Source organism: Scyliorhinus canicula, chromosome 5 (assembly GCF_902713615.1).
Source record: "Scyliorhinus canicula chromosome 5, sScyCan1.1, whole genome shotgun sequence".
Lineage (NCBI taxonomy): Eukaryota > Metazoa > Chordata > Chondrichthyes > Carcharhiniformes > Scyliorhinidae > Scyliorhinus > Scyliorhinus canicula.
Genome location: NC_052150.1, coordinates 18,458,508 through 18,481,503, shown reverse-complemented (window position 1 = coordinate 18,481,503; position 22,996 = coordinate 18,458,508). Strand labels below are relative to the sequence as shown.

At 44.9% G+C, this 22,996-nt stretch overlaps 1 protein-coding gene across 6 annotated transcripts in view; it reads left to right on the top strand.

Moving 5' to 3' along the window:
• The window catches only part of fyco1a (FYVE and coiled-coil domain autophagy adaptor 1a), a 261,315-nt gene that overhangs the window by 69,726 nt on the left and 168,593 nt on the right, over positions 1-22,996 (top strand). For all 6 annotated transcript variants that reach the window (XR_005460614.1, XM_038796694.1, XM_038796689.1 and 3 more), the window contains 2 exons: positions 19,751-19,962; positions 22,023-22,170. Coding sequence is in view for 5 of the 6 variants with exons in the window: in XM_038796694.1 (XP_038652622.1) it covers positions 19,751-19,962; positions 22,023-22,170 (360 nt within the window). In the remaining variant the exon portion in view is untranslated. The remainder of the gene's footprint in view (positions 1-19,750; positions 19,963-22,022; positions 22,171-22,996) is intronic.

Below are 22,996 nucleotides of genomic sequence, written 5' to 3'. Positions count from 1 at the left end.
GAGTTTCTGTACAGACATCAGGCAAACGGAAGTGACTGTAAAATTCTACAGATTAAACTTCCAGTAATATCTCAGGAAGACGGGGTTCCATCTGGCAGCTGGAGGTCAGAATTGCACTGACTTGAATCACCCGCATGAGCTTCATCTGGTGACCAGAGTCCGAATTGACCAACGTGAATCTCTTGTACGAACCAATTCCCTGGAGGGTCGCATTCGGAGTAGACTGGCACCTACAGCGGCCACACCCACAGCGGTGAAGATTTATCAAACCCTTTTCCTTCCATCCCCGGTATTCCAACCCTTTTCCTATCTCCTTCCCGTGTGCCCATTAATGTGTGTCTGGGTGGAGGGTGGGATGGGGTTTTGGGATTAGGTGGACTAGTAGATCGCAGTGCCAATTATTTCCATTATATGTTCAACTTTACTCTTGTTATAAATAAACAGTTTGTTAATGTTTTCCCTATAAATCTGGTGTCTGTAACTCATTGGAGCAGTCAGGGGTTCAATATCTCAGGAAACACAAATTATTGGTCAATTCACTTATGTTGGGACTCTGGGGTCTGTGGGGCTGGAACTGACTGCATGCAGGATGTTGTTACAAACCCCACAAACTTAGATGCAATATCGCAAGAAATTCAATGACCTTAAGGGTGGTAAAAGTCAGTGAATGTATCTTCAAATGCCGTACTCCACCAACTGTACCACGAGCCCCACACACTGCTCAGTGCACCCCACTCCATCACTCACCTGCCAACAATTTCTATCAATCTAGACTCATACCTAACATGCAAAGCTTTACCTCACACTCACATAGTTTGTACTGCTGGAAACCTTATGCCTACATCTCAAGAGCTTGCAGATCCTACCAGCTATTCAACTGTGGAAATCACATCACCCAAATACATTCACCATGCTCACTGGCTTATCCATCCCTCTTGCAGGATAAGGTGATACTTAACTGGAGGTACCAGCACCCAACTAATGAGGGACAGATATGGCCTGCATGCCCTTAATTCCATGAAGAAGACTGCTTGCCATGACAAGCTGTGGCCAGCGGTGGGACTAACATCACCGCCGATGGTACCTTCAAACCTAATCCTCCTTCCCTCATCTCACTACTCCCTCATTCTCATTCTCTACTGATTTACCAGCAGCAGAATGTTTAAACATGCACGTCCTGGCTGCCCTCACCACTGCCCACAAACATAATCTTAACTATCTGCCTTTCTCCCTTCAGATACACAAGAACTACAACTTGGTCAGGCAGTTGTGGAAGAGCAGAAGAACAGTTCTGAAAAAGAAACACTGTCACTTGCTCTTACACCAGCAGCCACGATCTCAGATGCTGACACTGCAAGTACTTTAGAAGATAGCTTAGGGATGGGATCTGCACATGCTGAGGAACCAGGCTTGAGTGGCCTGCAATTGGGTGATTGAACAAGTGTAGCACAGGGGCTAGCTCTCTGGTGGCACATCACACACAAGTTCTGCTACAGAGCATTTAGTTGAGGATTTCAATGGGGCAGCATGCAAAGAAAGACTGATAGGTACGCAAAATGAAATCCTCACCAACATGGTCCCATGGTATGGCTAGCACATGAGTGTTTTGTGGATGACATTTTGGAAGCAGAACAGCACTTTGTAAGTGGTAAAAAACCAGGCACTACCAAACTGAATTTCATGACCCTAGCCTTTTTTGATGGGTTTTAGTGACCCTATCAGGTGTTATACACCTACCAGCACTGATGGTTAGGAACACAAAACCATTTCCACCATGTCATTGTGCAGCCCATTGTGAAGGATAGGTCCAGGATTGACACCTGTATTACTGAGATTCACATTAGTGAAGCCCCACATATGAATCTTAATAACCACATCATAATCCCTGCTTCAGTGATGCCCATATAACAATACAGACAGTAGCGAGAATTTTGTCACTGCAACCACGAAGAATATGTTGTGTGCAACATAAGGTTGAATATGATGTCACAGTAGCACAGTGGTTAGTACTGTTGCTTCACAGCACCAGGGTCCCAGGTTCGATTCCCGGCTTGGGTCACTGTCTGTGCGGAGTCTGCATGTTCTCTGGGTGTTCCGGTTTCCTCCCACAAGTCCCGAAAGACGTGCTTGTTAGGTGAATTGGACATTCTGAATTCTCCCTCTGTGTACCGGGTGAACAGGTGCCAGAATGTGACGACTAGGGGCTTTTCACAGTAACTTAATTGCAGTGTTAATGTAAGCCTACTTATGACAATAAAGATTATTATTATAGTATATCTATATGAATGACCTCAGCATCACCATGCCCTCACTGGAATAACCATGTTACTGATGCTCACATTAGTAATTATTGATACCCACATATAACAGTGTCTACCTTAAATCATACCATATCAATAATATGTATCTCACAGTACCCAAGTAAATGGTACTGACCGCACAATATCAACATTATTGCTACATGTCCATGCTTATACCCACAACACTATCTTCCTTAGTAATACTCATTATAGGTACTCGCATCAATAGATCTATCTGACTTGAAGGGCAGCACGGTAGCATGGTGGTTAGCATAAATGCTTCACAGCTCCAGGGTCCCAGGTTCGATTCCCGGCTGGGTCACTGTCTGTGCGGAGTCTGCACGTCCTCCCCGTGTGTGCGTGGGTTTCCTCCGGGTGCTCCGGTTTCCTCCCACAGTCCAAAGATGTGCGGGTTAGGTGGATTGGCCATGCTAAATTGCCCGTAGTGTAAAAAGTAAGGTTAAGGGGGGGGGGGGTTGTTGGGATACGGGTATGGGGTGGATACGTGGGTTTGAGTGGGGTGATCATTGCTCGGCACAGCATTGAGGGCCGAGGGGCCTGTTCTGTGCTGTACTGTTCTATGTTCTAAATAAATTAATATTCTCAGTCACATTTCCATTAGAATGACCATACCACCGATACCTACATTGTTGATAAAAGTTAATGTTGATATATCCACATTGTAATAATTGCATTGCAAAAGGTTGAACACTCCCATTTGTGATGTATCCATTAATGGTTCATTAATGGGGCCATGTTGTAACACCCACTGATGACCACTTTAATAATACCTAAATAGTGTATGTTTGTATTTGAACCATCCATGTTACCATTCACATCACTACATCAGTCACAGCAACACAACACAACCCAGTACCCACATCACACTTATGAGAGCTATGTTATGACTCATGTAATGACACACATGTTCGTGATAGCCAATTTAGACACAAGATTATGTGCTCCAACCATGGTAACTCATAGTTCAATAATAGCCATGTTATAGTCCCTAAAACACAGTACTTTGTTAGTATTCCATGGCCGGGATTCTCCCCTACCCAGCGGGGCGGGGGGGGTCCCGGCGTAGCGGAGTGGCGCCAACCACTCCGGCGTCTGGCCTAGCCCCTAAAGGTGCGGAGAATTCCGCCGGAGTGGTTTCCGCCACGCCGACTGCCGCCAAAACCGGCGCCAACGGCCTTTGAAGCCCGGCGTCGGGGCTGGCCGAAAGCCCTTCGCCGGTTCGCGCATGCGCCGGTGCGTCAGCGGCCGCTGACGTCACCACCGGTGCATGTGCGGAAGGGGGGGTCTCTTCCGCCTCTGCCATGGTGGAGGCCGTGGCGGCGGCCGAAGAAAGAGAGTGCCCTCACGGCACAGGCCAGCCCGTCGATCGGTGGGCCCTAATCGCGGCCAGGCCACCGTGCGGGCACCCCCGGGGTCCGATCGCCCCGCGTCCCCCCAGGACCCCGGGGGCCCGCTCGCGCCGACGCCAGAGGTGCTCAAATTCCCGCCGGCGGGAGAGGCCTGTCAGCGGTGGGACTTCGGCTCATCGCGGGCCGGAGAATCGCCGCGGGGGGCACGCCGATCGTCGGGGCGTGATTCCCGCTCCCGCCGATTCCTGGGTGGCGTAGAATTCCGGCCACGGCGGGGGCGAGGTATACGCCGGCCCCGGGCGATTCCCCGACCCTGCGGAGGGTCGGAGAATTCCGTCCCATGTTTCTACGCACACATCAATGATATGCACTTCCTCCGTTGCACATATTTTACTCATATTAGAGAAGCCACATTAATGATAACTCTGCTTACAGCCTTTCCTCAGCAAGGATTTGATTGCCAATTTTAAAAACCTGGGCTTTCGTTAGGTGCAAAACCTTAGCTTAGGGAGCAAGTCGGAAGCAAAACTAAAAAAGTGGTATCACAGTGTGTTCCAATGTAACAAAATTTGCAAGTAGTGAAATACGTTTCGAATATTTCTGAGTGAACTGCAGTCTCTTAAGATGTTGACTGCTAAAACATTATGCTTAAAATGGCACATTGCCAGCATAGTATTGCGTGCACAATTACTTCTTAAAGTCAGGCAAAACATAAACAGCTGATGCTAGGTAGTTTAATTTTGCAGTTTGTTTTTTTGATTGTCGCATTGCAAGCACTATATGTACTCTGTCCATTTTATTAATAGAGCTTTATGCCTTAAGTGACTTTCAATACGTTTCATTTTGTGCATTTTACCTAAGAGATCATCATTATTGCATAGAATTATGGACTCTTAATGGACAAATCATGATGCATATTTTCAATCCTTATCACCACTCTAAAAATGCTCTTGGATGTGTTGATCAGTGCTGTACTTCACATTTGTACTTGTTTAGCCAATGATCAGCCTGCTGCATATTAATTATAATTGTTAATGCATTTTGTTGCAATTGCTCTTCATTTTCTTATTGTCACTAGATCAGTTGTGGTAAGGAGACGGCATTCAAATTGTCTTATAAAAGCTTCTCTAAATTGTAGAAGAACTTAGGACACATTTACCTCCATGTGCATACATCATATGAGTGTCATTGTCATTTAGATTTCAAGTGTCATCATTGCAGTTTGTGAAAATGTCACAGACTCTATGCAGGCACATGTTGGTATTCATGCAGGCACATTTGGGATCTGCTAAGACTGTGAAATGTATTTACGGGTCCAAAATCAGGGAAAATCTGATCTGTAGAGATTGGATTGAAAAAAAACATTCATTAAGGACTGTTGTTACGAAACTCTGTTGATGTTATGTGCGAAAGTGTTCCAACCTGAAACACTGGTTTTGTGCGGTGTATTTCTTCTTGGATGTTAGTGAGAAATGTTTGCGGAAACAGTGGGAACTCAAACCTCCTTTTCATTAATCAACAATAAAGTAGAAGAAAGATAATGAAACACGACAATGAACAAGTTTATACTTCGACACATTAACAGTAAACACTTAATTCCTCAAAGACTGGAAACTCCAAAGCACCTGTGTCCCCCATAATCCTAAACTCTACTGAGACCCTCCCGTTTCCCAAACAACCATAAACCTATTAGTCAAATCTAGCCAGTGAATCCCACACCGTACAGCTTAAGTGACTATGGTTTGGAAATGGTCTTTGGTTCAGCGAAGAATATGATCTATTGCACAAACTGGCTTTTTGCCTTCAGCACTTCATCTCAAGCTGAGCTGTTTCCTGAGATTGGTTGCTCCGCTTTTCTCTCGCTCGCTGTTGCGTCTTCACACCTCATCTGTGTCAGACTTGCTTCCTGGCTTCACAGCATTCTGACCACTAAATGTACCAAGTGCAAAGTTCAGCCTGTTCCCTCTTCTTTCCTTTTCCCTCCTTTCTCTTTGTTGCTGTTCAGACAGGGTTTACAACATACATAAGCTGTTTAATATTACTTGTGCAGAAAACAAAACATTTATTTTAATAAAACCAGAGAAAATGCTGGAAAATCTCAGCAGGTCTGACAGCATCTGTAGGCAGAGAAAAGAGCTAACGTTTCGAGTCCAGATGACCCTTTGTCAAAGCTAAAAGCTTGTCAATGGGATTTCCCATTTATTTTAATAGCATCCTACCATTTTGAGACATGCCCCCCAAGCGAAAAATAAAGTATCAAAATTTCAAAAGACTTTATTTTCCGCAAGAATTTGCTTAACTTAACACTATTACAAAAATGTTTCGCTTGTTTTAACAGAACAGTAAATTCCAATAAACTTGGGGGGGATTCTCCGATCCTGGGGCTAAGTGTTGACGTCGCCGTAAACGCCAGAGCGTTTTACGATGGCGTCATCTGGCCCCTAGGATCAGCGATACTGCGCCGCACAGGGGGGCCAGCACGGCACTGGAGCGCTTCACGCAAGTTTGCGCATGCGTGCCACGGCCGGCGTGAGTTCGCGCATGCATGTGGGTTGCCTTCTCTGCGCTGGCCCCCGGGCAACATGGCGGAGCCCTACAGGGGCCCGGCGCGGAGGAACGTAGGCCCCCCCCCTCCCGGGATAAGCCCACCCGCCGATCGGTGGGCCTCGATCGTGGACCTGGCCACCGTGGAGGCACCCTGGAGTCGGATACCTCCTCCCCCACACCAGGACGGCCCCTGAAGCATGACCGCCGAGGTCCCGCCGAGTAGGACCACATGCGAACGGCGCTGGTGGGACTTGGCCGAACGGCGGACATTCGGCCCGTCGAGCACGGAGAATCACCATGGCTCCCGCCCGGCGCCGCGCCTGAGCCGTTGGCGCCGATTCTCCGGTCGCCTGAGAATCGGCGAACCAGCGTCGGAGTGGCATCGCGTGATTCGCACGCCCCCCCCTCCCCCCCGCCGATTCTCTGACCCAGCGCAGGCTCTGAGAATCCCACCCCTTATATGCATTCTCGACAGTCCTTGTCTGTTATGAAGCTAAAAGGAGACTTTAGCAATTCATCAGTCTTGCTGGTGGCATCTTTTAAGGCAGCATTTACTTCTTGTTTTGCAGCCTTTAGGTTTTTAATTTCCATATGTTCTGCAGTAAACTGTTCCATTCCGGCCAGTTTTCCTTGTTATGAATGTACTTGAACTTCATACTGATCCTGCAAATCTGTAAACGCAGATTGGTGGCCTTGGATGCACCTTAGTCTTTGTTTACACTCATCTACTTCCTTCTTCAATACATCGTGATCTGCAGTTCATTCTGAAAGTACCCAACATCCTTTACTAACTTGTATTTTTCTGGCTCCCGAGTTTTCTAGCTGCAACTTATAGCTTTCTATCTGATTTTTGAACTCTCAAGTGGCACTGAAAAAAAATTCTTTACATCAAAGCCCTGCTGCATTTTCCGAATCTTTCCATTGGCGCTGGTTAAATAATCCGGCAATTTGTGATTATTCGCTGTCAGATCATTTACCTTGCTAAGAAGTACATAAGCTTGCAACTGAGAAACCTGCAGTTCATTTCGTAGTTGTTTCTCAGATTTTCCTTAGTCTGTTTCATAACCCTATGCCTAGCTGACAGCTTTTGTGCTGCTTGCTGAAATTCAGCTGCCACCGTCTGCAAGTTCTCCCTTTTGTTCTTTAAATTCTCCATCACAATATGAAAGTTCCTCAAATCCATGGAATCCTTTTGCTTCAACTGCTCCAGAACTGCAATTTGTTGCTGAAGTTTCTCTTTCTCTTCCATGTGCTTGTTCACCTGCTGTTGAATTACTGGAAGGTCTTTACTTCTTTGCAGATTGCAGCTCCACATTCAACCCATCAGCTTCATGAATTTGGTTGGATAGCCGTGTCTTTTCCGCATTCTAAATTTGAGTTTTGATTGAGGGCGTTATCTCTCAATTTTTCCAACTCTTTGTGGCTCATTTTTACTAGTTCATTTAAATGTCTAACATTAACATAACTTTTATAGTCTTCTGCCATTTAGAGTTTTTCACTGACAGCTGTTTCGAATTTATGAGCAATGGGTGGGATTTTCCGGTTCCCCACCAGCCGTGTGTTTCACGGCGGCGCACCGTTCACTGGCGGCGGGATTGTCTTTTTCTGCTGCTTGTCAATGGGATTTCCCGTTGAAGCCACCCCACGCCGCCAGAAAACCCCTGGGCAGCATGTGCTGCCAGCGGGAAAAGAGAATTCCAATGGTCGGAGAATTCCCAGCCAATGAATTTCTATCTTTTCCTGATTTTGCTGCAATTATTTCTCCAAAACTCATTTCTCGGAGAAGAGGGAATTAAGGTCCATAGTCAATAGTTCCTGCTTTTCAGTAATTGTTTCCTTCTCTTCCTTCTCTTCCTTTAGTATCTCAGCCTGCTCCTTTGCAATTTCATCTTCCAACTTAATTTGCTCACTATTTTCTTCAGAGGTCTGCAGCTCCCATTCAAGAGCCTCAAACTTGTCTTGAAGGGAGTCTGCTTTTTGTTCACCGGTTGCGAGTTTTTCAGCCATATGTCTACCTTTATCCTGATCTGCGTCAGTGCGCACTTTAGGTTTCTCAACAGCAGGCCGTGTTTCAGCCACTTCTGCCGGGGTGGAGTTTAATCTTGCTGCAACTTCACCTTTTTGCAACTGAGAGGACTCCCAAGGATTGGGGTAGTTTCAATTTTTCATGTTCTAGTTTGTTTTGCGTGATTTCAGTCTGCTCTACCGTGAATATGTTTTCCTTCTTCAAATGGTTCAGTGGCTGCTGCAATTCCTCCCTTCCTTCCATGTCCAACACAGAATTCTTCTCCAAATATTGGATCTCCTGGATAGGGGCTTTTCACAGTAACTTCATTGAAGCCTACTTGTGACAATAAGCGATTATTATTATCTTCCTTTTCCTCAGAACCTTTCTCCATTTGTTCGGCAACAGCCTGTAGCTGACCGGTTAATTTCTAAACTTCAGCTCCAAACCCCCAGTTTGTATTAGAATTATAGATTTTATCTGCTTCATGCTCTTGAACTTTTACCTCTCGCCTTTTACTGGTGCGTTCAAACTCGTTATTTGTCTTGGCTAAAGTGCTAGGTTTTTGGCCTGAATAGAAATGGTACTTTGACTTGGTACGAGTTATTTTCCTAAAAACTGCGTTCTGGTCTGAAATTCATACAGGCCAAGTTCCATTTCAAGGATATGTTTTTCTAACTTACTTTTCTCGGATTTAATTCGCTTTGGTTCATTTTGATGGGTGTCTAGCTTAGAACGCAAATTCTCCATTTCACTGAGTAGCATTCAGTTATTTTTTTCATCTGGATGGAGATGCAGAATTTGTAACTGAGAACCAATTGGGAGTGTACTGGAACACTAACCTCGTTAGCTAAGTGTATCTGTTCAACTCTGTGCTCTCGTTTTATGTTAATTTTATTCAATTCATCATCAACGTTCATGGTGTCATTCTCAGCACTACCAAACTGGATGATGTAGCATTCAGGACTTTCTCCTTTTGTGCCAGACTGCAAACTAGCTTTCTGCTCCTTCAATTCTGATTGTTCCCAAAGTTGGATTTGATTTTAATTTATTGTCACATGTACCGAAGTACAGTGAAAGTATTTTTCTGCGGCCAAGGGAACATACATAGTACGTACATAGTCGACAAAAAAAGAATAATCGAGAGAGTACATTGACAAATGGAACATCGACAAACAGTGATTGGTTACAGTGCAGAACAAGAGACCAAACAAAGCAAATACATGAGCAAGAGCAGCATAGGGTGCCGTGAATAGCGTTCTTACAGGGAACAGATCAGTCCGAGGGAAAGTCGTTGAGGAGTCTAGTAGCTGTGGGGAAGAAGCTGTTCCCATGTCTGGATGTGCGGGTCTTCTGACTTCTGTATCTTCTGCCTGATGGAAGGGTCTGGAAGAAGTCAAAGCCTGAGTGGGAGGGGTCTCTGATAATGCTGTCTGCCTTCCTGAGGCAGCGGGAGGTGTAGATAGAATCAATGTTCGGGATGGCAAGTTTGTGTGATGCGTTGGGCTGAGTTCACCACACTCTGCAGTTTCTTGCGATCTTGGATCGAGCAGTTGCCGTACCAAGCTGTGATGCAGCCGGATCGGATGCTCTCTAGGGCACCTCTCCAGAAGATTGTGAGAGTCGATGCAGACATGCCTGTGATCTTGTCACTACAAAATCTGGGAACATTGCTAGAAATTCTTTTTGTAAGGACTCTGTAGCTAGATTGTATACAGACGGTTCAATTACCGTGGGCATCATCACTACCTGTGATCCTGCCAAATCATTCCTCAAAATAAACTGAACCCATGCAATAGGTAATTTCACCATCAATCCTGCAGTTAGTTCTCCCGTCTTAAAACTGCTCCTGAAGTTGATCTTCTCTAGATGAATTTTCCTATTTACCCCATGAATGCTTATGATCAGAACTTCTTTTAGCATTCCTTCAGGACAAAATAAATATTTATCCCACAACATTAAGGATTGAGTGGCCACTGTATTTCCCAAAATTTTAATGTCCTTCCCCATACTATCCTGTCCACATCGAAAACCTACTCTGACACATATGGGGCGAAATTCTCCGACCCCAAGCAGGGTCGGAGAATCGCCTGGGGCCGCCGAAAATAAGGCCCCCGCCGTGGCAGAGATTCTCCGCCACCCGGGAAGTGGCGGCGGCAGGAATCTCGCCACTCTGATCGGCGAGGCCCCTGCGGTGATTCTCCAGCCCGCGATGGGCCGAAGTCCTGCCGCTGGGAGGCCTCTCCCGCCGCCGAGGTTTGAACCACCTCTGTAACGGCGGGATCAGTGGCGCGAGCGGGCCCCTGGGGGGGGTGGGTGGCGATCGGACCCCGGGGATGCCCCCACGGTGGCCAGGCCCGCAATCGGGGCCCCCCCGCTCAGACTCCGGGCCAGTGCCCTGGTTGCACTATTTCTCTTCCACGGCCTCCACCATGGCGGAAGCGGAAGAGAAACCCACATCGCGCATGCGCCGGTGGTGACGTCAGCGGCAGCTGGCCGCTGACGTCACCGCCGGCACATGCGCCGACCGGCGGAAGACTTTCGACAAGCCCCGCTGCCGGGGGCGCCGGTTTTTTGCGCCAGTCTTCTGGTGCCAACCACTCTGGCGCGGGGCTAGCCCCCAAAGGTGCGGAGAATTCCCCACCTTTGGGGAGGCCCGACCCCGAGTGGTTGGCGCCATTCCCTTACGCCGGGACCCCCCCGTCACGCCGGGTAGGGGAGAATCCCGCCCATGGTCCTTGAAGACATCTACCACTTGCTGGTCACTTTGTCCCTGTACAATTTGTGCGCACATGTTCATCTACACTGGGCGCTCACTCACTCTATGCACACATCCTACTTGCTTTTCTTGCTCTCCATTCTCTGATATAATTTTTCCCTTTTTAAGCTTGATAATTCAAACCGGCTTTCCCTTTTACAATCAGCACATGATTTCATGTGGCCCAGTTTATTGCAATGGTAGCAGCTAACTCTCTTGACTTCCTTTGGAAGGGGTGAAACCTCTTTAGCACTGTCTTTTATCTATGGTGGTAAAAAGTCTTTGCGAGTTTCAGCCACTCCCTCCTTTCCTTGACTGCCTTTTCTCTCACCTTCCCAATTTCTATCAGATTTTTGATTTAAAAGGTTTGGTTCTGTTGACCAGTTCGTAATCATCAGCTAGCTCTGCTGACTGTCTGGCAATTTGAACTTTTGTTCCTCCACATACATGCTAACAATCAAAGAGATTTAAATTTTCAATTCTCCTAAAACCATCACCTCTCTAAGAGCTTCAAATGCTTTTGTGATTTTTAAAGCCCATATCCAACAATCAAAATAGTTTTCCTTTAATCTTTCTAATTCAAGGTGAGTTTGCCTGTGCTGTTTACCTGTGTTTCTGTCTGTATGCCTCAGGAACTAACTCGTATGCACTAAAGATAGCTCTTTTGACTGTCTCATAGTCCTTCCATCTCTCCTCAACCAAAGATGCATACACGTCAGTAACCTTGCCGACAAATTTACAAATGTATTGTCCAATTCTCTTGTGGTCATTTTATTTGTTTAGCTACATTTTCAAATGCTTCTACACCCTTCTCAAATTTTGGAAGAGCAATTTTTTTCTTTAAGTACCCAATTCATTTTTTCCAATTAAGGGCCAATTTACCATGGCCAATCCACCTAGCCTGCACATCTTTGGGTTGTGGGGGCGAAACTCACACAGACACAGGGAGAATGTGCAAATTCCACACGGTTAGTGTCCCAGGGCTGGGATCGAACCTGGGACCTCGGCGCTGTGAGGCAGCAGTGCTAGCCACCGTGCCGCCCCGAGCTTGTATAAATTTAAGCATCTCCTCACGAGGTTCATGTCTAAAACTACTTCCTTCCTCAGCCTGTTCTCGTGTCTCTTTTTTTTTTACTTCCTGCATCTTAAGCTGAAATTCTCTCTCTCTATTTCCCTTTCTGCCATTGCTGACTTCTCCATTTCCAATTCCCTTTGAAAAGCTCTCTTTTTCCCTTTCCGCTCTTTCTCTTTTTGCTTTACCTGTATCTCTAGTTCAAGTTTTTTCATTTCTATTTCTTTTTGAAATTGAATTTTTAGCCAATTCAGCTGCGTCACTTCTTGGAGAACTTGGTTGATCGGGCAACCCGAGGAATTTTAAGTGCTTCACTATGCATTCAATAATGGAGTCCTAGATGTTTATAGCATGGAAACAGGCCCTTCGGCCCAGCTTGTCCAAGCCGCCCAGTTTCTATCACTAAGCTAGTCCCACTTGCCCGCATTTGGCCCATTCCCCTCTATATCCACTCTGCCCATTTAACTGTCTAACTGCTTTTTAAAAGACAATATTGTACCCGCCTCTACCACTGCCTCTGGCAGCCTGTTCTAGATGCTCGCCACCATCTATGTGAACGTGTTTCCCCTCTGGTCACTTTGTACCTCTCCCCTCTCACCTTAAACCTAGACTCCTCTCAGCTTTCCTTCTGCCGATCTTCATAATTCCAATTTATCTGGCAATTCCAACAGTTTAGCCATTGGCGCATTTTTCAATTTTGCCGCGGTTATGTTATTCACTCCCAAATATGTTTGGACAAGAGTAGAGCCATTTCATCTGCAGCCTTTTTCTTTGAATAACCAGTTCTCACTTTCTTTCCACATTTCCCACGCTCCTTGCCTTTTAAAAAATTAGATTCTTACACCAAAAGAATGATGCTTTTGAAAAATCCTGGAGGCCCCCGAATGATATGTTACCAAACCCCATTGATGTTATCTGCGAGAGTCTCCAATCTGAAACGAAACACTGGTTCCATGTGTATTGTTTTTTTGGATGTTAGTGAGAAACGTTTGTGGAAACAGTGAGAACTCAAATCTCGCTTTCATCAAACAACAGTAGAAGTATTTATTAAAGTAAATGAAAGGTACCGAAACACTACAAAGAATAATCTTATACTTTGGCACACTAGCAGTAAGTACTTAATCCCTCAAAGACTGGAAACCCAAAAGCATCTGCTTCCCCCGTAATCCTAAACTCCACTGAGACCTTTCCATTTCCCAAACAACCATAAACCTATTGGTCAAATCTAACCAGTCTCCCACAACGTACTGCTTAAGCGGCCAGGACTTGGAAATGGTCTCTGCGGGGTTCAGTGAAGAAAACAATCTTTTGCACAAACTGGCTTTTTTGCATTTGGCACTTCATCTCAAGCTGAGCTGTTTCCTGAAGTTGGCTGCCCCGCACTCTCTGTGTTGCTACTTCAACACCTCATCTGTCTGATCTGCTTTCTGGCTTCACAGTACTCTGACTATTAAATGTATCACGTGCACCCTGTTCCCTATTATTTTTGTTTCCACCCTTTCTCTTAATTGCTGCCCAGACATGGTTTACAACATACATGACAGTTTAATTTTATTTGTGCAAAAAACAGTACATTAATTTTAAAAGCATCCTGCCGTGCCGTCCGACTGTGGTCATTCACATTACCTACGTTGCTGGTATCCTGATCCTCTGGTTAATAACACATGTTACAGTCACTGAAGCAAAAGGAACCACATCAAAATACCCATTTCACAATTTACATATTGATATTAGCCACAATAGTGATATCCTTGCCAAAATGGTTAATCATGAGATTCACATCTTTGCTAAACCACTTTGCTGATATTTACGTAGCGGGATGTGCAATAATTGTTGGTCTAACCAGCGAAGCCCACATCCCGTAAATGAATTTTAAAAAACCTTAAATTAAACATAATAGTGATGCTACATCAAATGATACCAATGTTAAAATAAACAAATTGCAATATCCATATTAGTTGCACCGCATTCATGGTACCCAAGTTAAAATAACACGTTACAATGCCTATATTAATGATACCCACATCCGTAACTGAGGACAGTCGCGATCCTGCCTTACTTATATGATTTAGGCTGAACTTGGAACTTGTTCCGAAGCAAGCTATTCTAATCATATGCAGATCATTGGTAAAATCATAGTTTCAATTTTGTGTGGAGTTCAGTATCTTCAAAAGAACAGATCTCAGATAAGATCAACAATTCTATGTGACAAAGCAAGTTGTGAAATTCAATTTGAAAATCTCATAAGTCATGGACTCTCAGTAGAAAAAATGAACTCTTTGTTAATGTTAAAAACCCAATTTATTCAATTTGGAACCTACCACCCCAAACAGTGTGGCTCCAGTTGTAAAATATGTGATGATTCTAAATGTCCACTGAAATGATTTAGTAAACCAATCGGCTGCCAAACAAAATCGTAAGCGATATTAGAAGAGCTTATTAGCAACGACTTAGGAGAGTTCTTGTAGTGTCAACTTTGCATATAGTCTTCCTCACTGGGGACTGGTGCTTATGTTAGTCAAGCATTTTAATGTGATTAATCATAGATTATAACATCAGGATTGTGGAACTCATTGGGGATTACAGAAAAAGGGAGGGTGAGGTCATTGCCAGATATGAGAACAACAATGAGAATTTTAAAATCAAAATGTTGATGTAGTTCAGTGAGCACAGGTGAATGGGATTTGGTGCAAGTTAAGATGCAGGCAGCAGAGTTTTGGATGACCTCAAGTTTCTGGAGGATAGAATGTCAGACTAGGCAGGAGTGTTGTGGAATAGTCAATTCTAGAGGTCACAAAGACATGAACAAGGGTTTCAGCAGCAGAAAAGCTGAGACTGGCAAAGTGGACAAAGTTATTTAGGTGGAAATTGTTAGTTTGGATGACTAAGCGAATATCTGATCGGAAGCTCACCTTGGGGTCAAATACAACACCAAGGTTGCAAACAGGCTGGTTTAATCACAGACTGTAGCCAGTCTGTGCTACTAGCAGATGAAATCGATAACTGGAAATGGAATTTTGAGAAGGGACCGAAAACATTGGTTTCAGTTTTACCGATATTTATTGGAGGAGATTTCTGCTCATCCAATGCTACGTACCAGCCTCCCCGGACAGGCGCCGGAATGTGGCGACTAGGGGCTTTTCACAGTAACTTCATTGAAGCCTACTCGTGACAATAAGCGATTTTCATTCATTTTTTCATACATGTTATATAAGTCGTCTGAAAATTTAGAGAGATTGGAGGAGTCTAGAGAACTGCTGATGAAGTAGAGCTGAGTGTCGGAGCATACATGTAAAACTAATGCTGTGCTTTCAGATGATGCCACCGAGGGGCAGCATGTAGATGAGAAATAGGAAGGAGCCAAGGATAGATCCATGGGGGCTATCAGAGATGTGGATTCATCAAGTAATAGCCTGACAATTCAGACAATAACCAACATCCTAGACCCCTGTATTATTCTGGTCATTTCCTCTCTAACTGGCCATATAGTCCCAATAGGGCTGCAGATACATTGATATGTAAACAAATGGGTCTGGCCCTTGAAGTCCTCAAAATGAATCTTCAAGACTTTTAACCAAGGACAAGGAGATATTCTTACTATCTCCAACCCCCTCCCAGTTGATGAAATGGTGTTCAGTGGGAAAACATTGAGTGGAACAAGGGGACAGACAGACAGATATACACTGGATATAGGACTTCAATGTTTGACGAAGAGGCTCAGTAGGTAGACACTGTGGACTGACCACTGAAACCCCTATCAGGTGCAATGGGAACTAAAAAAGGGAGTAACCTACTTGACCCAATCCTCACCAACCTACTTGTTGCAGAGACATTTGTCTAGGGTAGCATTTGAAGAAGCGAACACTGCAGACTCTTATTTTCATAATAGGGATGATCATCATGTGGTCATGCTAAGTAGGATAGACTAAAGACAGATTTGGCAGATTAAAAATAGGTATTCATGACAGACTGTGGGTTACCAGCCGCAGAATTGTACATCAATGTTATTTGTAGCTTCTTGGCCTGTCACCTTCCTCACTCATGCATCAACAAGCCGATTGATCAATCCTGGTTCAGTGTGCAATGTTGAAGGATGCACCAGTAGCAATAACCTAGTGAAGTTACTTACAGGCTAAATGTGAGGAACAGTTGACTATAAGTTCTGCAACAAGTTCCATGGCCCTACTACTTTGTTGAGAACCATAGCAAATTATCAGGAACCCAATGGGAAAAGGAGACTTCATGATCGTTCTATCCTCAATCATAGCAGGGCTCTGCATGGGTTCAAGGACTTAAATATTTACAAGGCTCTTCAGCCAAAAGCGCTAAGTAGATGACCATACACATCCATCATTTAGCTGTTCATTGGGTTAAAGTGGAGAGAGGGGAAATTTTATCATAGATAATTTTGTTTCTTCTGGATAGGATATACAAGGGCAATTATCCATATTCTCATTTCTGCAAAGGAATAGTTTAGCTAAGGAAATGGCTAAGTCTGTTGCAAATGTCTTCAGTGCTATGGCTGGGGTTCGGTTGCTAAAGTCCCCCTACCATAAATGATAGTGACATCAAGAAGTGGGTGAGTCGAGGTTATGAGCTCTGACAGTGTAGTTATATATCCAAGTTACTGGGGAGCAGTACATTTTTGTTGATGGAAACAATAAATTGCAAAGGGACAGGAGGCGGTGGCACAATTATATTGTCACTCGACTAGTAATCCAGGATAATGATCTGGGGACCTTGGTTCGAATCGCACCACGGCTGGTAGTGGAATTTGAATCTGGGAAAAAAATCTGCAATTAAAAGACATCAAACCATTGTCAATTGTTGTAAAAATCCATCTGGTTCACAAATGTCCTTTATGGAATGCATCCAAATCTGGTCTGGCCTACTTGTGACTCCAGACCCACAACACTGTGGTTGACTCTTAAAATGCCCTCTGTTCAAGGGCAATAAGTGTTGGCCCAGCCAATGACGCCCAGATTCCGTGAACAAATTTAAAAAAAAGAAACACAGCGGGTGGGATTCTCTCAGCCCACGCCGGGCCAGAGAATCGCCGGGCCAGGCGCGATCGTGCCACGCTGCCCCGACGCCGGTCCGCCGATTCTCCGGAGAGCAGAGAATCGGCGCCATTGGCGCGGTCAGCGTGGCGCCAGTCGGGGGCCGCTCTATGCGGTCCCCCCCGGCGATTCTCCGCCCGGGATGGGCCGAGCGGCCGTAAAAAAAATCTGAGTCCCGCTGGTGCTGTCCATGTGTGGTCTTACCCGGCGGGACATCGGCGTGCATCCATCTGGGGGCGGCTTGGTGGTGGTGGGGGGCCTCCGCTGTGGGCTGGCCCGCGATCGGGGCCTACCGATCGGCGTGCCGGCCTCTCGGGCTGGGGGCCTCTTTTGTTCCGCGCCGGCCCCTGTAGGGATCAGAATCACTGCTCCTGATGACATGTTGGCGCCGTCGAGAAACACGACGCCGTTTACGACGGTGTGAACGCTTAGCCTCAGGATCAGAGAATCCCTCCCATCAAGTTTAATGTGTGAGATTATCCACTTGGTATCCTAAAAAGCCATTTTCTTGAATCGATTGTGCTGATCACTAAAAACTAGCACTTGATGCTAAAAGTAATTAATAAGACTCCTAAAATGTTGATCAGTATCTCAAGAAAAGAAAGGTAAGAATTTATACATCAGTTGCTCAGATCCCATTTGGAATACTGCAATCAATTTTAAGCACCCGCAGATCAAGAAAGACGTATTAGCTTTGGAATACAGTAAATTTTTACAGGAAGATACCAGAGTTTTACAGATTAAACTATGGGAAAAGGCTGCATTAACTTCCTTGTATTCCCATGGGCTCAGAATGACAATGGGTAATCTAATCAAGGTACTTTCTTAATTGATTAAAGAATATAGCAGGACAGATATTTCCTCTGGTGGAGGAATCCAGAACAAAGGAGCATAATTGTAAAATCAGAGCTAAAACATTTGGGAATAAAGCCATGAAGGACTGTTTCACATGTAAGGAACAATGTGAATGCAGAGTCAATTAAAAGTTTCAGGACTAAAATTGGTAAGTTGTTTTGTTGGGTTAGGGTTTCAAGGCATGTGATGTGAAGTGCTGAGATACAGATCATTCCATAGTCTAACAGAACAGATTTGAGGGGCTGAATGGCCTACTCTTGATCATATGTATTATTGAAGCTGCCAAAGGAAAATGGTTGCTTGTCCCTTTAGTACTCTCGCCTAACTCCCCAAAATATACCACTCTCCTCATTGCCTGTCCTCTTCACCCCAATTGTTTCTCATCCTCATATTCTCCTCGACCTCCAACATCCCCTACACCCTCTCCTCTGTGCGCTCCTCATACATCCCTTGCTTCTTAACAGTCCATACAGGTGTTGAGCACTGGGACACACATGAAGCACAGGCTTGAAAGTTTCCTTGGGCACCTCGGGCAGGCTGCGGACTGGTGAGCAGATGACACCAGGTGAGAGTGAACAGAAATCACAACAGCTGCCAAGTGACATACAACAGCAGAGAGCAGGGTGGGGAGCAGTGGCGTGCAGGCAGGAGCATTCCAATACTAAAGACCCACCCGCTGACAGGAAACAAATAAGAATAGCCTGCTGTCCTTTCGAATTAACCTCTCCATTAGTGTCTTATGGGTCAAATGTTGTGTTGAGATAAATAATGAAAGCACTTCATGGAACCTGGTGTGATTGTTAGAATTAAAATAGCATAGTGGCGCAGTGGTTAGCACTGCTGCCTCACGGCGCCGAGGACCCGGGTTTGATCCCGGCCCCGGGTCACTGTCCGTGTGGAGCTTGCAATTTCCCCTCGTGTCTGCGTGGGTCTCACCCCCACAACCCAAAGATGTGCAGGGTAAATGGATTGGCCTCGCTAAATTGCCCCTTAATTGGAATTTTTTTAAAAATTCAGTTAGATCACAGCATCTTTATATGACTGGTTTCTGATTAAAATACATTGCCCCACATACAGATTTAAATTAAAATTAAAATCCTCTTAACTGGCGTTGCATGCGTTATATTTTAACCATGCTGGCTTACCTCTCCAAGTTTTCTGTCAGCTGCTGTTAATTATCAAACCAAGGACAAAAAATTATTTTGCCTTCATCCAAATTACAGGGTCGTCAAGCAACTTTTCTTTAAGGCTGCTAATTCCACATAAATAGTAACCTGGATAAAAATATTACTCATCTCAGTTGTTACTTCAGACTATATTCAAATAGCAGATGGGATATGTGGAACTCTCTTTTGGAAGTAATTTTCAGTTCCTGAACAGCACTGTCTTGGGACAGGCTCTTGTTTAATCCTTCAACCTTCTTAATAACATTTCCTTTGGAATATTTATCTCCCATAGTGACCTGTCCACATTCTCTTTAGATAATTCTATTGCCATGTTCTCTAACAACTGATGCCACCATTTACTAAGCATCTCCATCATTACCTCATTTTCAAGTACAGTTTGGCACATTCATTTCTAAGTGTTCCCATCCCTTTCTTGTGTGCTCAATAAAAGCCCTTTGTATTTCATCGATTCTTCATTGCCCAAATAAACTAACATGGGTTTGAAGCATAGGACATTTGGAAAATCAGCAAAAAGATTTGTCAAATTTAATCTCCTCCCGAGGTGAAGAAATTTGTTTTTACCTGGAAAATGACCACCTTGTTTTGTTTCATTTCAGGCTTTGTGGACGTATCTTCTGTTATTACTGCAGTAATAATTTTGTAACGACAAAGCACAATGGTAAGCGAGAGCGTTGCTGCAGAGCCTGCTACACAGAACATAGTGCTGTGGTTCAAAGGTTGAACGATCCTGGATCTTCTAGTACTCCAAACAGTCCTGATGAATCTCCCTCACGATCAGTTTCAGAAGGACCATCCAGCAGAAACACAGGTAATAATTACCGATAAAGTTTGGAATCCCGTGCCTGCATGGGCCTCACCCCCACAACCCAGAGATGTGCAGAGTAGGTGGATTGGCCACGCTAACTTACCCCTTAATTTGGGATTTTTTTTTAAAAAAGCTTTAGAATCAAATTTTCCTTATCAGAGCTGTTTGCGTTTGCACCCAAGAATACTTAATGAGGCTTGGCTAAGAACCCAGACACCCATTATTGTGCTGGGGCACCTGAACCCATGGGAAAACATTGCTTGATCGGATGCCCTCCCAATCCTGCCAACCTTTTTCATGCAACCATAAAAGAAGCCTGCCAACTCCCAACTTCTCCCCATGCGAGTCATATTACTGAATGTGCAGCATAATAATGGGCTATTGCAGGGGCCCCGCATCTGCATATTGTTTGAGTTTGAGCCTGGTTTTGCGGGGGGGGGGGGGGGAGGAAGAGAGTGGGGAGTGCGTAGTGGGCAGCAGGAGTGGGGCATGGTGATAGAAACGTGGTAGGCTAGCCACCTGACCTTTTTTTCTCACTCCTCATGCTCCCAACAAAAAAAATCCCAGTGGGGGCATGTAAAATACAGCCCATAGTTGAATATTTTGAAGAAGTCTCTCACATAGTGGGTATGGGAATGCCTTTGGATGATGTCTGTGTGGATTTCTAGTAGGCTTTTGATAAGGTTCTGCAAAGAGTTGGACGCAACGCTGTCATCTAAGAGGTGGGAGGCAGAAAGTAATGGTAAAGTGAACATTCTCAGATTGCCGGGGTGTGATTAAGTAATATTAAATAACGTTTCCCATAGATTTAAATTGGCTTTTCACCATACATATAGAGGACTTGAATAAAGTTATGTAATTGAATCACCAAGTTTGCAGTTGAACTAGGTTTGGAGGCATGGTAAGTTGGGAAGATGGAAACAAAAAGTTAAAGAAGGGATGGAATGGGTAAAATTGTAGTTACTGGGGTTCAAGGTGGGAAGGTTGGAGGAGTTACTGGACGCGGACTGTCTGGGAAAGGGGAACTGCAGGGACATATACGGATGAATTTTAGAAAGGATACCCCCCCCCCCTACTGGACGAAACAAGGGGAAAATGGGAGAAAGTGCTTGGGACAGAAATAGGTGGGGACTCTGGAGCAAAGCACTGAACAGGGCCATCTCCACTCCTGTGCAAGGCTAAGTCTCGTGCAGCTAAAGGTGGTGCAGAGAGCACACCTAACAAGAACCCGAATGAGCAGGTTCTTCCAGGAGCCGGAGGATAAATGTGAACAGTGCCAGGGAGGCGCGGCCAACCACGGCCACATGTTCTTGATCTGCCCCAGACTTCTTGGGTTGTGGACAGCCTTCTTCAAGGCGATGTCCAAGGTTGTGAGGGTGGAGCCGTGCCGAGAGTGGCAGTCTTCGGGGTATTGGACCAGTCAGAATTACATATGGAGAAGTGGGCTGACGCCCAGGCTTTTGCTTCCCTAATCGCCCGCTGGAGAATCCTGTTCGGCTGGCGATCAGCACCACCCACAGCTGCAGACTGGCTGGCAGACCTGGCGGAATTTCTCCACCTGGAGAAGATTAAAAGATTAAGTTCACCATCCGAGGGTCTGAAGATGGCTTCCACAAAGCATGGGGGCCATTCGCCAACCTGTTCCAAGATCTATATGAAGCCAACAACTGATAGAGTTGGGAGGGGTGGACCTTTCATTAATGTACAGTGTAAAAATGTAAAACTTAAAAATAAAATTTTTTAAAAAACTATTGAAGCTGCTAATCCAGTTCATTTTGGTATGACTGTCTTAATACGCCCAAATGGTGACTGTTGATGCCTAGATAGATAACACCATCCATTTTCATTCCCTCTATAGGGAATAAATTACATCGACTCTTTCTTCAGAGGTTTATTCAAGCAGAGTCAAACTGCATGATAGTCATTAAAAGGAATAGGTTTGATGGGTTAATTTAGTTTCTCTTGTCTCTGATTTCCTTGTGCTTTTAACAATCTGTGACCGTGCTGTGTTTTACCTGTTCGCTTTGTAAGTCTGTGAATGATTCCACTTTCGGCTCTTACAGAAAATTTCGCGAAACCAGACGATGCAACTTTTGACATCATCACAGACGAAGAGCTCAATGAAATTGATGATAACGATTGTTCTTCGGAATTCGGAAACCAGCTTCTCGGTAACCAATCAGAGTTGACGTTTCCAAATGTCCCATCACCGTGAGTAAATGCTTTATGTGACATAATATACTTATCAAAAACACCATAGAAGTGAGCAAAGTGTTGTGGTGGTACATATGCCCTGGATTATTATCCTAGTTCCAAGAGGAAGTTTTTATGCTGTCTTTATTTGCAATAGTCAGTAACAAATAAAAAATTGTTTCAAAATATAGGTTGAAAAATTTCAAACCTTCAGCAGTAATATAACGTTTTCTAGGGAAAATGTAGTGGAGCTGTGCGTAGGTGTAAAATGTTAAACCAAAGCAGCAGATGTTTTGAATATAAAATGATGCTTCCTGGATGGGGCAGAAACTGTAAGCCAGACATGGGCTAAATTTTCATGGAGTCAGGGAGACTCCATGTGGTATGAAAATAGCAGTCGGGACTTATTTCCGGCATCCAAGATCCCATTCCTGGTGCCCCCAACTTTCATCAGTGTAGGTTGAGGTTGTGGGCTAATTTGGATTGCAAGGCTGAACCCTGTACGCCCAACCTGGCTGACTCCATTGTGGAGCTGGGCATCACCTAGTCCTCTGAAAGTTTCATGGATTCAGGCCAACTTTTGAAAGACTCATTTATGACACTCAGAGGTGTCATGAACTAATGTCTTACCAGTGTGCCACCAAGCATTGCTCCCTCACCTACCCCCAAGGCCTTACATACCCTCCATTCCAATCTATGCCCCTCCACCACCCCGTCACGTCCCCTTATTCCATCCATGCCAGGCTATAGCACTTCCATGCCACTTCACCCACTATATACTCTGTATCGAACCATGGAATCTTATAATGGCACTGGTATGTGTTGAAAAAGCTTTAACAAAGTC